We start from the raw sequence: 17,406 nt of genomic DNA, 5'->3' as shown, positions 1-17,406 counted from the left end.
AATTGCTTGAACCAGGGAGGTGGAGGTTGAAGTGAGCCGAGATCGCGGCCACTGCACTCCAACCTGGGTGGCTCGTGAGACTCGTCTCAAAAAAAAAAAAAAAAAAGTAAAAATGCAAAAACTAGCTGGGCGTGGCGGCGCGCGCCTGTAATCCCATCCACTCGGGAGGCTGAGGCAAGAGAATCGCTTGAAACCGGGAGGCAGAGGTTGTAGTGAGCCGAGATAGCGCCACTGCACTCCAACTTGGGCGAGAGCGAGACTCCGTCCCAAAGGAAAAAAAAAAAATCCAAGACAAGGCATCCTGAGCAAGTCCTCTCACTCTCTGAACCTCAGTTTCCCCGTCTGTAATATGGCGAGAAAGATAGTTCCTAGGGTAAATGAGGAAGGTTCAATGCTCACAGAAAGCGCTCAGCACGCGTGAGAATAGATACCATTTTTGTTAATTTTAAACACTAATTACAGATAGCAGCACTGCCCTCCAGCCTGGGCGAGAGCGAGACTCCGTCCGAAAGCGGGAAAAAATAAAAAATCCAAGTCAAGGGGTCCTGAGCAAGCCCTCTCACTCTCCGAACCTCAGTTTCCCCGTTTGTAATATGAGGAGAAAGTTCGTAGGTTAATTGGGGAAGGTCCAGTGCGCACAGAAAGTGCTCAGCACGCGTAAGAATAGATACCATTTTTATTTGTTAATTTTAAACATTAATTACGTTTAAAAGAATCAATGCTACTATTGTTGTCCCAGACTAGAGGCGGCTTGCGCTGCCGGCTCCAAGCACAGAGTGCAATTATGTCCTCCCTTTTTCGGCGCTTCCACCCGCGCGGACCCCGGCTGATGCAGGGGAGGTGTGGCCCGCGGGTGGGCGGAGCGATCACAGGACTCGCCCCCAAGACCAGTAGGCGGGGCCAGGCGGGGCTCCCCGACCCTCTCTCGCGCGCGCGCGCGCGCGGCCCCAGGTACGCGGACAAGATGGCGGCGGCAGCAGTCGACAACGCTATGGAGGTGGTGCCGGCGCTAGCGGAGGAGGCCGCGCCGGAGGTAGCGGGCCTCAGCTGCCTGGTCAACCTGCCGGGTGAGGTGCTGGAGTACATCCTGTGCTGCGGCTCGCTGACGGCCGCCGACATCGGCCGTGTCTCCAGCACCTGCCGGCGGCTGCGCGAGCTGTGCCAGAGCAGCGGGAAGGTGTGGAAGGAGCAGTTCCGGGTGAGGTGAGCCAGCAGCCCCGCGCCCCGGCTGCGCGCCCACCGCCCCGCGCCCCCCGGGGCCGGGCAGCCGCCCCGCTCGCTCCCCGCGGCCGCCCCGAGCGCGAACCCCACCCCGGACCCCTTCCCGCGGACAGACAGACAAAGGCCTCCAGGCCCCGGACCCTGCGGGGCCACGCCAGGCGGACCCCCGGGTCCCCAAATGGCGCATCTGTGAGCGCCTCGTAGCCGGGCCCTCGGTCAAGGGTGACGCTGGCGGCGGCGCGGCTCGTCCCTTTTGCGCGCTTCTTTTGTGCCCGACTCCGGGCTGAAATGTTTACATGGACCCAGTGATGCATCGATCGGGCGGGCGCAGCATCCCCGGGCTGGTTGTGGACGGCACAGATTTCAGCGTGGCCCCGGGATGAAATCTGGCCCTGCACACTCCCTCTGTGACCTTGGGGGGAGCGACTTCCCTTTTTTTGAGCCTCGTTCATAGACTTTGAGTGGTGGTGATCATTAGACCTTTCACCGTGGTTATTAAATTAGATGATGTGCGGGAGGCACGCACGCAGGGCCCCGGCTTCTAGGAGGCGCTCAATGAATACTCACTGTCATTGTCATTATTATTATTGTTATTACAACTGTCCCCATTTTAGAGATGGGGAATGGAGACATCATTCATGCCGCTACGCCAAGGTCACACCAGGAGTGAGTGAGTGAATGCCGGTGGGGTTTTGAACTAGGTCCCTCGCCGGGGTCCCTCTTACCACGGGACCCCGCTGCTGTCCCTGTTTCCAAGGCTGCCTTGGATTCGTGGCCGCCTGCCTTTGAGTCTCTGTAAAGCTGAGGGGGTGTTTCTCTCCTCGTAGGTGGCCTTCCCTTATGAAACACTACAGCCCCACCGACTACGTCAATTGGTTGGAAGAGTATAAAGTTCGGCAAAAAGCTGGGTTGGAAGCTCGGAAGATTGTAGCCTCGTTCTCAAAGAGGTTCTTTTCAGAGCACGTAAGGATCTGTTGATGTGGCTCTAAGCTTTGGCCTGCTGGTGTATGTGTCTGGGTCTGCAGGCATGAGCTCATCCAGCTCTTTTTCGTATCTCCCTTTTCAATGCTCTCACAATCCCTTACTCACTTAGATGGCTGCAAGAGTCATTGTGTCCTTTTCCTCCTATCCAACAACACGAAGCCGTTTGTCTGTGCCAGCTTTACTTTTCTAAAGCCAGAGAGAGAATGGGGGTGGAGGGAGCAGGGAGGGACCCACGCAGCACAATGTAGACGGAGTCCAGATCAGCATTATTTCTCAAGTGGGTTCAACGGATTTTATTTGCAACCCCTGCGTTATTTGGGGAATCATCAATGATTGAACACTATAAATTTCTCCCGGTTGTTTTCCCAGAAGGGTTGACGAAATTAATGTGGTTCTTCTCTCTGGCTTTGCAGGTTCTAACCAGTAGTGAACTGCATTATTTGTTAAGGTAACAGAGGATTAAAAGCTACCTACAAATCAGAGTTATTAGTCCCTGAAATAAATTGTCTTTCATTCATTATCCCTGAAAAGTTTTTGTTTGTTTTTTTTTAATATTGCTGAAATACATGGTGGGTTTTTTGGGTTTTTTTTTTCTTTCTTTCTTCAAAACGTCTCATGGAAGTTTCTTTTTTCTTTTTTTGAGACAGAGTCTTGTTTTGTCTCCCCGGCTGGAGTGCAGTGGCACAATCTCAGCTCACTGCAACCTCCTGCTCCTGGGCTCAAGCAATTCTCATGTCTCAGTCTCCCGAGTAGCCAGGACTACAGGCATGTGCCACCATACCTGGATAATTTTTGTATTTTTAGTAGAGATGGGGTTTCACCATGTTGGTCAGGCTGGTCTTGAACTCCTGGCCTCAAGTGATCCGCCGGCCTCGGCAAACCAAAGTGTTGGGATTACAGGCGTATGCCAGGCCTCACGGAAGTTTCTGTATGTTCTCATCCCTTTTTGTAACTCTGGAAAATAATCCACACTAATGTTTTGAGTTCAACAAACTATTAGATATTTATTTCTGGTTGGGGTTCTAGAAATAGAGCCAATCTGATTTATTTCTCTTTTTTTACTAAAGACTCCTTTGGATTCTGTAATTTTATTTACTGTTAGTTAATGGAGTTCATAATTTGAAATGTTTTCAAGGCTTTTCAAGTTTTGAAAGGGAAAATTTGAACTTTGGACAAATTTGAATGTTTTCCCCTATGGAGAATACAAATAGACCTTCCTTAGTGTAATTGGTTTCTATAAATATTTATTAGTGTTAGAATAAACAAAATTTGTATTATACTTTGGAGAAGCCATGCCCTGGCTAAAAGCATTCGTAATCACAAATTGTAAATGCTGATCTGAATGTGTTTGCACATACGTAGATTTTGGTACTAGCTATGTTTGGTGCAATTGGTCATGGACTATGAGCCTGCAACCTCCTCTAGTCCAGCTGGTTTTGTGTATGTTTTGAACAGTCTGTGCCTCTGTGTAATAATGATGGATTGTTGTGTTTTTTCCTCAGCTCCCCCTTTCCCTGTACCACTGCTTAATTAGAAGTATGTCAAGGACTTTGAACACAGCGGGAGCATACTTAACATTAATCTGTGGGTGGGTGATTGCTTTGGCCCAGGATCTTGGTGTTCCTGTGTTCTCGGAATGCACACAGGTTGACCTGAAATGTTCTGGCTACTTGCAAAAAGAAAACTGAGAGAAGCCATAGAATTTTAAACTGAGAAGATTTTTTTTTTTTTTTTTTTTTTGAGACAGAGTTTCACTCTTGTTGCCCAGGCTGGAGTGCAATGGCGTGATCTCGGCTCACCGCAACCTCTGCCTCCCAGGTTCAAGTGATTTTCCTGCCTCAGCCTCCCGAGTAGCTGGGATTACTGGCATGCACCACTATGCCCGGCTAATTTTGTATTTTTAGTAGAGACGGGGTTTCTCCATGTTGGTCAGGCTGGTCTCGAACTCCTAACCTCAGGTGATCCGCCCACCTCAGCCTCCCAAAGTGCTGGGATTACAGGCGTGAGCCACCACGCCAGGCCTTAACTGAGAAAACCTTAAAGCCATTTGCACCTGAATTTACAGAGGAGAAAACATGCCCAGTGGATTACAGGAGCTGCCTGATCTACTAGGCTTACCTCCCGGGCCCTCTTCTCTTAGTTGAGTACAGCATAGACTATGTGAAGTAGTCATTAGGAGATTTTGTAGTTCTAGTCCTTGTTCAGGCTGGATTGCAGTGGCGCGATCTCAGCTCACTGCAGCCTCTGCCTCCTGGGTTCAAGCGATTCTCCTGCCTCAGCCTCCTGAGTGGCTGGGATTACAGACAGGCACCACCATGCCTGGCTAATTTTGTATTTTTAGTAGAGAAAGAGTTTCCTCCATGTTGGTCAGGCTGGTCTCGAACTCCCGATCTCAGGTGATCTGCCTGCCTCGCCCTCCCAAAGTGCTGCGATTACAGGCATGAGCCATCACACCCGGCTGCTGCTGCTGCTTTTTTTTTTTTTTTAGACAGAGTTTCATTCTTGTTGCCCAGGCTGGAGTGCAATGGCGCAATCTCGGCTCACTGTAACCTCTGCCTCCCGGGTTCAAGTGATTCTTCTGCCTCAGCCTCCCAAGTAGCTGGGATTACAGGCATGCCTGGCTAATTTTGTATTTTTAGTAGAGACAGGGTTTCACCATGTTGATCAGGCTGGTCTCAAACTCCTTCCCTCAGGTTATCCGCCTGCCCTGGCCTCCCAAAGTTCTGGGATTACACTCAGGAACCACTGTGCCTGGCCAGAGCTAGTTTTCTTTACATTAGAACTCTGAGTTGTCAGTTTCAGAAATTCTAGTCTATGAAAACATAATTGATTGCAAATAACAAGAAGATCTCAGTAAATTATTGTTACTTTATGTTATTTTCTACCCATGACTGGTAGTGCAAGGTAGTGTAGAATAACTGTTAGCACTGTCTTTAGTAGTGGACATCTTTATTTCAACTCAAATTTGTGAGAGTGACAGTTGCATCAATACTCATAATTGAGGCCTACTTGTATATGTCTTCTTCATAGGTTCCTTGTAATGGCTTCAGTGACATTGAGAACCTTGAAGGACCAGAGATTTTTTTTGAGGATGAACTGGTGTGTATCCTAAATATGGAAGGAAGGTAAGCCATAGCTTTAGCAGGGATTTGTTTGTTTTAATAAGTCCAGAATAAATTGCTGTAATTTCTGTGTGGCTAAACCCTGGAACATGTGATTCCAAATATTTCACGCCTGGTCATAGTTACAGTTTTGAAAAGTTCTGTGTATATTAGATAGATACACCAAGACAATTGACATATAAAGAAACCTTACAAAAATCCTTTTGGAAAGAAAATGGAATTAATGTTTAGCTCTACTGTGGGTCAGATACTGTGCTCCGGACCCTCGTATCTGTTGTGTTGTTTAGAAACCTTCTGGTAATAGGCTGGGCACGGTGGCTCACGCCTGTAATCCCAGCAGTTTGGGAGGCCGAAGCGGGTGGATCGTCTGAGGTCAGGAGTTCGAGACCAGCCTGGCCAACATGGTGAAACCCCATCTCTACTTAAAAAAATACAAAAAATTAGCTGGGTGTGGTGGTATGCACCTGTAATCCCAGCTACTCGGGAGGCTGAAGCGGGAGAATCACTTGAACCCAGGAGGCGGAGGTTGCAGTGAGCCGAGATCGTGTCATTGCCCTCCAGACTGGGGGACAAGAGCGACACTTCGTCTCAAAAAAAAAGAAACTTTCTGGTAATAGAAATCATGCTTCCTTCATTATTACCTCTCCACTTACTACCAAATTTGCCTATCATGAATCGAATCTTTTAATTTAAAAATAATAATTTCTTAGGCATGTCTTAATTTAATGGATGATTTTTTACAATTTCTGAATTGTGGTACAAAATAATCTTACTTTGGTCTTTGAACACTGTAGGTCTTTGGGTGAGCCTTTCTTTTATCTTCCAGTCAGAAAACTGTGTACTTAGGGACTCTCTTGATCAAGAAGAACCCCTTATTTCTTGGTTATTGCTTAACATTTCATATGCCTTTTATTTTCTGCTGTGAAGGTTAATTTCCAGTTTTTACCTGAAAGATGACTGCGCTTCCAGCCTAACTTGCCTGTGGAAAAGACTTTCTGCTCTAAAAGTTCCGAAAACTTTCTAGTGATGGGAGATAAGAATGCTAGTTTAACATCTTCCTTAAAAGGAATCTTTGCGAAATATCTCACAAACAAGGGATAAAATATTTCTGTTGTTTTTTAAAGGGGATTTAGGAGAGAGAAATATCTATCAGTGGAACAACTGTGGGTAGAGGTAAGATGTGTCACTATTCTAGGCCTTGGATGAGTTCAGATGCAGAGGTCATTTTTCCATTTCTATTTTGGTTTATCTATAAATGAATTGAAGTATGATCTAGTAGTCAGTATTGTGCAGTCTTAAAAATAAAAGCTGACTTGTGTTTTTTTAATGTGCATATGTACTTTTAAATACATAAATGGGACCTCATACATACTTTGTTGGTTGTTTTGGTTTGATGTTTAGTACAGACTGGGTTTTTTTCTTATTTATGCTGTTTCCTTTTTCCTCCCTATTCCCTCTGTTTACATTGGCCTTTCCTGCCGCCACCTCTGTAATTCTTGATAACAGCCCAGGTTGCATTCTTCATGCTGACAGACAGTGATGAGTATGGGAAGGGATCGTTATTGCACAAAATTGGGATCACATAATAGGTACTTTTCTATATTGTGTTTTCTCATTCAACAGTACGTTATGGAAATCCATCCCCTTCAATGGGTAAAACATCAAAATCACTTTTGTTAATGTCTACTTACTCTTCTGTGGTACGTTACATAATTTATTTACTTATTTTTATTTTTATTTTTTTGAGATGGAATTTCACTCTTGTTGCCCAGGCTGGAGTGTAGTGGCACGATCTTGGCAACCTCTGCCTCCTGGGTCGAAGAGATTCTCCTGCTTCAGCCTCCCGAGTAGCTGGGATTACAGGTGCCCGCCACCACACCCGGCTAATTTTGTATTTTTAGTAGAGACAGTGTTTCACCATGTTGGTCAGGCTGGTCTCAAACTCCTGATATCAGGTGATCTGCCGGTCTCGGCCTCTCAAAGTGCTAAGATTATGGGCGTGAGCCACTGTGCCCGGTCTACATGATTTTCCTATAGATGGACAACCACTTTATTTTTCCATTTTGTGTCACTGTGAGGAGTGATGTTTCTAGGCAGTAGTCTTGGGAATGGGTTTCCCAGTTCAGACTATAGGTTGTTATTGAAAGACATAAAATAGATAGCATATCCTGGAATGTGAAGACTTACTGTCACAAAAAATGTCAGTTCTCCCCAAATTAATATATAAACCTAGTGTCATTCCAATTAGGATTCAAACAAAGTCTTCTTTTGGGGGGTGGTGAAAAGGGGGGGTTGTTTTGCTTTTTTCTTTTCTTTCATTTAGATGTCATAAAATATATACAGAAGACTAAATTCACAAGAAGAGCCAAAAAACAATATTTTAGTAATCGTAATGGGAAACTGGCATCACTAGATATTAGGCCATCTTAGAAAGCTACTTATAATCCAAACAGCACAGTAATTCAATAAAAATAGCTGCATCAGTAGCAGAGGATAATTGACAGATGCATCCCAGAATAAAAGATAATTTAATATATTTAAACTCAGAGGGGAAAAAATGGATTTTTAAAGAAATGGTACTGGACATAACTGAATATCCATCTGGAAGAAAGGAAAACGTGCATCATACGCAAACATTTTTCCAAAGGATTAAACAACTGAATTTTTAAGTGATCACAGTGAACATTCCTTAAGAAAATAGGGAACTTCATGTAGTCTGGGAGACCACCTTAACCAAGAATGACAATGCGGAGGCGGTGAAAGAGCAGACACTTCTATATGGCCAAGAGATCATGAATGAAGTCAGTAGAACTCAAGAGATACTGAAAAACGTACAAAGGTTAGGAGGATGGCATTCACAGAAGAACAAATCCTAATGGCTAGCAGTCATGGAAAAAACCCTTTAATGCTCTATTCAGAAAGTATTAAATAGGCCAGGCACAGTGGCTCACACCTGTAATCCCAGCACTTTGGGAAGCTGAGTCCGTGGATCATCTGAGGTCAGGAGTTCGAGACCAGCCTGGCCAACGTGGTGAAACCTTGTCTCTACAGAAAAATACAAAAATTAGCCAGACTTGGTAGCAGGCACCAATAATCCCAGCTACTCGGGAGGCTTAGGCAAGAGAATTGCTTGAACCCGGGAGGCGCGGGAGGTGGAGGTTACAGTGAGCTGAAATCACACCATTGCATTCCAGCCTGGGCAACAAGAGTGAAACTCCGTCTCAAAAAAAAAAAATAGAAGTGTTAAACAACAATGAAGTACTGCCATTTTACGTATCAGATTCCCAAAAGTGATGAAAATGCATATCCGGTAAAGACATATATTATAGTCTTTTTAGAAATAAATATGAATAGGTTACCCCTTGGCCCAACACATATATTTTGACCTTAAAAAAGGATTGTTTGTTTTAGAAACAGAGTCTCACTCTGTCACCCAGGCTGGAATGCCATGACACAATCATAGCTTACTGCAGAATCAAACCCCTGGGCTCAAGTGATCCTCCTGCCTTAGCCTCCCGTGTAGTTAGGACTACAGGCACTTGCCATTACACCTGGCTAATTTTTTCTATTTTTTGTATAGATAGAGTCTTGCTTTGTTGCCCAGGCAGGTATTAAACTCCTGGCCTCAAGAGATCTTCCCGGCCAGGCATGGTGGCTCACACCTGTAATCGCAGCATTTTGGGAGGCCGAGGCGGGTTGATCACTTGAGGTCAGTGATCCTGGCTACTCGGGAGGCTGAGACAGGAGAAGTGCTTGAAGCCAGGAGACTGAGGTTGCAGTAAGCCGAGATTGCGCCACTGCACTCCAGCCTGGGCGACAGACTTGGTCTCAAAAAAAAAAAAAGGATCCTTTTGCTTTGGCCTCCCAATGTGCTGGGATTACAGGTGTGAGCCACCATGCCCAGCCCTGTTTATTTTTTGAGACAGGGTTTCATCCTGTTGCCCAGGCTGGAGTACAGTGGTGCAGTCATGGCTCACTGTAACTTGAACTCCTGGGTTCAAGGGATCCTCCGGCCTCAGCCTCCTGAGTAGCTAGGATATAGGCATGTGCCATTATGCCTGGCTAATTTTTATTTGGTAGAGACAGTGTCTCACTATGTTGCCCAGGCTGGTCTTGAACTCTTGGCTTCAAGTGATCCTCCCACCTTGGCCTTCCAAAGTGCTAGGACTATAAGTGCAAGCCAACAAACAAGATTGTTTTTAAATGATAGAATACCCCACATTTAAAAATATTTTGGGATATCAGTTTTCATGGAAGACCCTATTTGTATTCATTCCTGGCAAATGCTTGTGGTTTGGATATGGAAAGCATAGGAAGGAAAAAGTGTAGTTTCCATAAATACTAAAGCATCAGTTGGAAATCAGTTTGTGTTTATGATGTGCTGTGTGGTCTTAAAAAAGAGGATGCCCTACAATAAAGATTAGAAACAGCATAGTAAAAGGGCATACACTGGGCCGGGCGCGCTGGCTCATACCTGGAGTCCCAGCACTTTGGGAGGCTGAGGCGGTCGGATCACCTGAGGTCAGGAGTTCGAGACCTGCCTGGCCAACGTGGAGAAACCTCGTCTCTACTGAAAATACAAAAAATTAGCCGGGCGTGGCACGCCTGTAATCCCAGCTACTCAAGAGGCTAAAGCAAGAGAATTGCTTGAACCTGGGAGGCGGAGGTTGCAGTGAGCTGAGATTGTGCCACTGCACCCCACCCTGGGTGACAGAGTGAGACTCAGTCTCAAATAAATAGATAGATGGATTAGATAGATAGATAGATAGATAGATAGATAGATAGATAGATAGATAGATAAATAAATGCATACGTTGTACCCAAGAAAAGTATCCCAGAATGACCAATACTGAGACATATTTTAGTAAAATTGCTGGATTTTAAAGACAGGAAAGTCCTTTGAGCATCCAAGCAAAAAAGATAAAGTCATTTATAAGGAAAAGAAAATGAGAATATCATCAGACTTTTCAACAGAATTTTTTATGCCAAAGGAAAAAATAACTTATTTAAGAGACTCAATGATCTAAGGAAAATGTCAGCCAAGGATTTTTATATCCAGCCAAACTGACTTCCAGATATGAAGACTACACACAAACTTAACAACTTACAAGAATTCAGTGACTTTTCAGTCCTTCCTGAGAAATCTCCTGGAAAATGAATTTCAAATGACCAAAAACCACTCCCACCACCCCCCACCAAAAAAAACAAAACAGAAAAACACGGGCAGTGAGCACTAAATATGTATTTGTCGATTTAAATTCAAATGAGGGTTCTAGGGAAGAAAGTATTGCATGTGTAATGTCTGTAGGATATGTCAGTATAAATACAATGCCTCTGTTTAAATAAATGAATGGACAGTGGGGGAGAACATATGCAAAATATTTACCTGTTTTCGGTAATCATAAAAGTGATGAGTAATCCCAGCACTTTGGGAGGCTGAGGTGGGCAGATCATGAGGTCAGGAGATTGAGACCATCCTGGCCAACATGGTGAAACCCCGTCTCCACTAAAATACTTTAAAAAAAAATTAGCTTGGTGGGGTGACACCGCCTGTAATCCCAGCTACTTGGGAGGCTGAGGCAGGAGAATAGCTTGAACCCGGTAGGTAGAGATTGCAGTGAGCCGAGATCACACCACTGCGCTGCAGCCTGGCGACAGAGCGAGACTCCGTCTCAAAAGTGATAAGAACATTAGTCTTGTTATTCTGAGGGCTGGTGTGTGTGTATGAGAGAGAGCTGTGGAATGAAGTAAATGAATAACAATGTGATATTCTAATTTTATCACCTGTGATATCCTGGAGAAGCAGAATTCTCCCGAAATAAAGAAGACATAGATATAAGATAGAAGGTCAGAGCCATATATTTTTGAATTAGAAGTGTCAGTATGAACTCAAAAGATATTTTATGTTTAAATGCATGTAGGTATATGTAAGTACATGTGCATATGTACATGTACACATACGTGCACATAAACACTAGGCTTCCTAGGTGTGTCCACTGAAAAGATCTAGAAACAATAACCAACCTAGTGGAATTGATCTTCCCTGGTATCCAGATTGTCATCTTGATACAACATTTTCCACAAAAGAAGCCAGGGTTTTTGAAGAAAGACTGGTTCTGTGTCCAATGCAAGGATTTTAAAAGATGAGCCTGGAGCATCCTGGAAACCTAACCAGATAGTAAGAAAACTGACACTACTTTATGTCGGAAGTATTGAGGAACCAATGTGAAGAGGCTTCCAGTGGCCAAAGATGTGACAGTTTGAGCATCAGTGTGGATAATAACAGGAATGGATTGAAATGCGTCGAATATGCTTAGCTCGATGAGTTCATAATCATACTAAAAACAATTGGTCACCTTTGAAGGATAAATAGAAACCCACATCATTATTTTGAAAAATTGTAAATGGAAGATATCAGCATTTATCCTGCCTTTTCCATGGAGGTTTTTCCTTATAGAAGTATCACAGCTAATGAATTAAGAAGGGTTGGTTGAATTCTAATGTCACCACTTTGTAACGTCAAATGAATTAACAGATCAAGACATTGCGTAGCAGTGCTGCTGACATCACAAAAGAGACACCCAGGCATTATTGCCTCCTGATGGGAGAATGCACTACCTTCTATGAAGTTGTCTTGCTAAATTAATGAAATCTGTATCTCATGTAGCTTCTACATCCAATTTACAGGCAATCAGAAGACAGAAGAACATGTTAAACTACATCATGTGGGTACAGTCAGCAAATTCTAGATGATGGGAAACTGCAGGTGTAACAACCCAGATTCTTCAACAAATAAATTGCAAGGGGAAAAAAAGATGGAGGAGGATCCTGTAGATTAAGAGAGTTTAAAAGACATCAAAACAGACTCGCCTGTTTAGGGATGCATATTTCATGGTAATACTAAAGAGAAAAGCAAGAAAGTGATAATCATAGAGGTGTGGTTTGTGATTATTGTTGAGGGGGACCCCAGAGGGCTTCTTGGCTGTTTGCAAAGTTTTCTTTTTTCTTTCTTTTTTTTTTTTTTTTTCAGACGAGTCTCCCTCTGTCGCCCAGGCTGGAGTGCAGTGGCACCATCTTGGCTCACTGCAAGCTCTGCCTCCCAGGTTCACCCCATTCTCCTGCCTCAGCCTCTCGAGTAGCTGGGACTGTAGGCGCCCACCACCACGCCCGGCCAATTTTTTGTATTTTTAGTAGAGATGGGGTGTCACTGTGTTAGCCAGGATGGTCTCGATCTCCTGACCTTGTGATCCGCCCGCCTCGGCCTCCCAAAATGCTGGGATTACAGGCGTGAGCCACCCACCGTGCTGGCCACAAAATTTTCTGTCTTGGCAAGAGTGGTAGATCCAGGAATGTGTCTTATAATGATTCATTAAGCTACTTGTTTGTTTCACACAATTTTCTAGCTGATGTGTTGTACAACTCAAAGATTAAAAAGTAGATAAAACATAGATCATTCTGCAGGTTTTCATTGACCTCCCTCAAGATTGGCAAGTTGTTTGTTTCTTCATGATGTCAGCCAGATAAGTTTCATCACTGTCTCTCTCCTATTTCTTATAATCCCCATATATATTTGGGATATGTGGTGAAGAATTTTATTCACTCAACAAGTGTTATGGAACATCTACTATGTGCCAAACGCTATTCTAGGCACTGGGGATACAGCAGTGAACAACACACAAAAAAATCCCTGCCTTCATGGGGCTTATACTGTAGTTGGGAAGATAGGCACTAAGAAAAATAAGAAATTGGTTACATTAGAAAATGAAAAATGCTATAGAGAAATATAATTGGGGAAGAAGGCAGGGGAATGGTGAGGTGGTACCATTTAAAATAATGTAGGGGGCCTTACTCAAGGGGACATTTGAGTTGAAACCTAGGAGGAGGTGAGAACAGACTACAGTCTCCGGGGAGAATGTACTAGGCAGAAGGAACAGGGCACTAAGGTGAGCACCCGCTGGAGAGTAAAGGAACAGCTGGAATGCTTGGGTGGCTGGACTGAGGGGGAGTGGCAGGAATTGGGGTCAGAGAGGTAATGGGGCGAGAGTTCAAGAGACCTTTTAGGTCCTCATTAGGACTGGGCTTTTTCTTGGAGCAAGATGGGAAACCGCTGGAGACTTGGAGTCGAGGATTGGGTGACATGACTGTACATGTTACTGGAGTGCTCTGGCTGCCGTATTGAGGATAGAATGGAGGGGCCAGGTCTGAAGCGGGAAGCCGAGGTAGGAGGATATTGCTGCAACACAGAGAAATGCTGATGGTGGCGTGTGGGAGTAATTGGGAAGTGTGCACATTTTGGATGTAATTTGAAGATAGTACTGATAGCTTTGGCTGACAGGTCTCGAGTATGGCTTATGAGAGAAAGCAAGGCATCCAGTATGACTTGCAGGTTTTTGGCCTTACTAGAATGATGGAGATGCCTTGATCTGAGATGAGGGTGACTCTGGGAGGGGAAGAAAGATGAAGGTGCTCAGCTCTCTAAGCGGGATGTAGAGCAGATGGATAATAGTTGATATACAGGTCTGGAGTTCAAGAGAGAACTCTGGTCTGGAAAATAGGAGTTTTCATAATATGTGAAGCCATGAGGAACTCACTGTGGCAGTGAGTGCCCAGGCCCAAGTGGCCCAAGCAGGGGGACCAGCAAAGGATTCTAGATGCCTCCCCATCTTCTGAACCTTCCCCAGCTCAATTCCTTTTTCAGGCTGCTCTTCCATTTCCTTTTACCAAAGATACAGGCAAGTAAGTCTGAAGCCAGGCAGATAACTGTTCCTCCAATTTCAGTACAACTAATTTAGTATTATATTACAATTCAAAGACTGCTATCTACTTCCATTATAATTATTATAAGATAATGAACCAATCATATTTTTCTTGTTCAGCAAACTACATGGTATGTTAGTGTAATGTAAAAAATAAATAACTGAAAATTTTCAAATCTTAATTCTTACTGACTTGTTTGTTTCCAGAAAAGCTTTGACCTGGAAATACTACGCGAAAAAAATTCTTTACTACCTGCGGCAACAGAAAATTTTAAATAATCTTAAGGCCTTTCTTCAGCAGCCAGATGACTATGAGTCATATCTTGAAGGTGGGTATTTTCCCATATATGTGGACAGTAGTATTTCTATAGGTAACTGATTAGTTTTTTAAGACCAGCAGAGGGAATTGTTGTGTTCCTTGTGGTAAAGTGGAAAAGTAAATCATGTTTCGTGGGCTTCTGCAGATTGGATTATAGGGCCTGACCAATGAGGTAGTTCAAACTATTAAATTTAGAGCTAAGATTTTATCAAAGTCCACTAAAGAAACAGTGTTTTTTAAAGATGCATCATTGGCTTAAAGTGTGAGAGTGATACTTTAGCTAATGAAGTAAATTCCTATTTTTCTGAGCTTTAAGGCATAATTTCCAAATCAGAAGTAAATATATCCAATTTTGTCTCCCTGTGACCTTCAGTAAATGCCTTAACCTCCCGGGTTGGAGTTTATTGAGGACAGAATGTTCTTGGGCATCAGTGAGTCTGTTTGTCCATAATGAAAGGTGAGAAGGAAGAAGTTGAGTGGACAGGCAAGAAGAAAGGAGTGGAGAATCTTTTTGTTCTTATTAAGTTGAACAGGAACAAAGTGAGACTTCCATTTTTTAAAAATGATTTTGAATTCCTAAAATATTACACAAACATTCCCATACATTATGGTTATGAAATATAAATATGACTGGTCATTTACTTTTATTCACTACCTCTGGTGATTTACCAGATTGTTGATTTTTTTGCATTCCAGTGTATCTCATAGTCATGTTCCTATTTTGTTACTATTTAAAAAAAAAAAATTATGTATTTATTTTTAGAGACGGGGTCTTGCTATGTCACCTATGCTAGGTTCAAACTCCTGTGCTCAAGTGTCACCACACCTGGCTGGCTTCTATAACTAGTCTCATGCAGTCTGTGGCTGCCTCTCCTGGCAACAACTTTCTGAGTAATACTTGATTTCATGAACATTATCCCCTCTTCCCTCCAAGTCAGCCAATATATCAGTGCTAGCCCAATTAGAAACCTAGCTTTCACCACTGCATGTGAAACCTGCAGTGTGGACAACTGATTTCCCTTTTATATTAAACCTCTACCTGCTTTTCAGTGCCCTGCATGATCTGGTCCAGACCTATGCTCCGTACTCTCCAGGATGTCCCATTTGCTCCAGCCAGGCCATTGTCTAGACTGGTGCCCCACAAATACACCTGGCTTCACTTCCTCATTCATGATATCCCTCCTCCTCATAATCCCTCTTGAAAATCCAACTCCCCTCCATAATTCAGCTCAAGCCTCACTTCCATTAAATTTCCACTGACTACTTGGAGATTTTATTCACCTCAGAGATACAGCAGCATTTAATAGTAAACTGTCTTGCATTTTTTCTGTTTCCTGTGTATACATTTTGTTTCTGTAACTAGTCCCTAAGCTTCATGTGTTGTGGTCCTTGTTTTAGGATCACTGTATACCCCACAATGCTTAGTGTAAATGCTTATCAAGTGTATGAAAACCTAGTGTCATCCAAAAGGAAGTGAAATATCTCACCACCCTAGAATCCCCTCATTTGTATACTGGAGTTGAGAAGCATCCTATCTTCCGTTATTTCACAGTTAAGAGTAGTGTATATATATATATTTTTGTAGCTTATGTATGAAAACAAATACTCCTTTTTTATTTTCTAAATACAAAGTTACAGTTTTCGAAGAACTTCCACATCAGTGTCATAAGCATTGGGAAGCCATTGGAAATTGTTTAGTAGTTGAGTGAATGACAAGTTGACTCTCCAAGGTTCTGATCCTTGGTGAGTGACTAGAATAATGCTGATGCCATCAAAGAAGTCTGGGAATCATAGCATTAGGAAAGAACAGACTTCAGAAATGTGCAGCATAAACTGCTTCAGCCTCCAGGTAGGGAAGCTGGGGCCCATGGAGGCCCAGGAGCCAGTCCCTGGCTGGTGGCAACACTAGGACTGGGGTCGAGGTGTCTTGACACTCATTCAACTGCTTTCAGCTCTGGAGCATTGGTAAGGGGGTCCAGGTTCTGAGCTGGTCTGGGATCTCTTGAATTTAACGTGACTCGAGAGCTTCCCACGTAACGGTGTCCTTACCCAAATGATGCTGTTAGCCCTTCAGTCTCTGCTTCCAAAATTGCCTAAGACTGTGAAGAGGAGTGATTCTTAAGAGACTGTCTGCAGTGTGCTCTGCACAGCTTTTCAGCTGTACGTTCCCTGAGCATAATTTGTTATCTCATTGGAAAGTAGGGTTAGCTCCAGAGTCCATTTACTGTTTGCCCTTGAGAGGTGTAATCTGTTGAAGTGGCACATCTGTCATGGAGGGCTTTCAGAAATTTTTTTTTTGCTAAAGGAACTGCCTTATACCATTAAGTTTTCAGAATTGTTGGATTTGGAACCTATAAGAGCTAGGGAGAGAGAAGTAGCTTGAAAAGATCTCCTCGATGTCATTTACTTTTCTTTGTAATAGAATATGAGACTGTGCCATATACCATGCAGTTTTTTAGTCCATGACTTCTGAGAGAAGTTTGGTTTGTGTATTTATTTTTTTAAAAGTGTAAGCTACTTTGTTATGAAAATGTTTGTTGCTCCTTCTCAGTGTGTTAGCAGCAAGGTCCGCGGCCAAAACATGAAGCTTATCCAGTGGGATGGTGTAAAGAGCCATGTCCCAGGATGTCCAGGGTAAAATGCCAACCTAATAAGAAAAGGGTAATGTAAGAATTTATTCGGTAATTCTTGTTCATTTTCAGGTGCTGTATATATTGACCAGTACTGCAATCCTCTCTCCGATATCAGCCTCAAAGACATCCAGGCCCAAATTGACAGCATCGTAGAGCTCGTTTGCAAAACTCTTCGGGGCATAAACAGTCGCCACCCCAGCTTGGCCTTCAAGGCAGGTGTGGCATTGCTTTGGATCAAGCTGTATTTACGAAAGAAAATCTAGAGGAATTGGTTAATTTGAGTTGAGAGATTTGTTAGTGTGCTCCCATTATGTCACGAAAAAGTGATAAAATGATGTGACCACGTGTTTACCTGGTTGAAGTGTTGAACT

At 43.6% G+C, this 17,406-nt stretch overlaps 1 protein-coding gene across 4 annotated transcripts in view; it reads left to right on the top strand.

The window, feature by feature from the left end:
• Positions 1 to 893: 893 nt before the first annotated feature.
• Positions 894 to 17,406, top strand: part of FBXO21 (F-box protein 21) — a 49,028-nt gene continuing 32,515 nt past the window's right edge. For all 4 annotated transcript variants that reach the window (XM_009181793.3, XM_003907221.4, XM_021922998.2 and 1 more), the window contains exons 1-5: positions 894 to 1,203; positions 2,049 to 2,184; positions 5,236 to 5,330; positions 14,291 to 14,412; positions 17,105 to 17,251. In XM_009181793.3, the coding sequence (XP_009180057.1) occupies positions 965 to 1,203; positions 2,049 to 2,184; positions 5,236 to 5,330; positions 14,291 to 14,412; positions 17,105 to 17,251 (739 nt within the window). In that variant the 5' untranslated portion in view covers positions 894 to 964. The remainder of the gene's footprint in view (positions 1,204 to 2,048; positions 2,185 to 5,235; positions 5,331 to 14,290; positions 14,413 to 17,104; positions 17,252 to 17,406) is intronic.

The sequence above is a fragment of the Papio anubis genome, chromosome 9 (assembly GCF_008728515.1).
Source record: "Papio anubis isolate 15944 chromosome 9, Panubis1.0, whole genome shotgun sequence".
In the NCBI taxonomy this organism is placed as follows: Eukaryota; Metazoa; Chordata; class Mammalia; order Primates; family Cercopithecidae; genus Papio; species Papio anubis.
The sequence above is the reverse complement of the archived record's forward strand: the minus strand, read 5'-3'. Positions and strand labels throughout refer to the sequence as shown.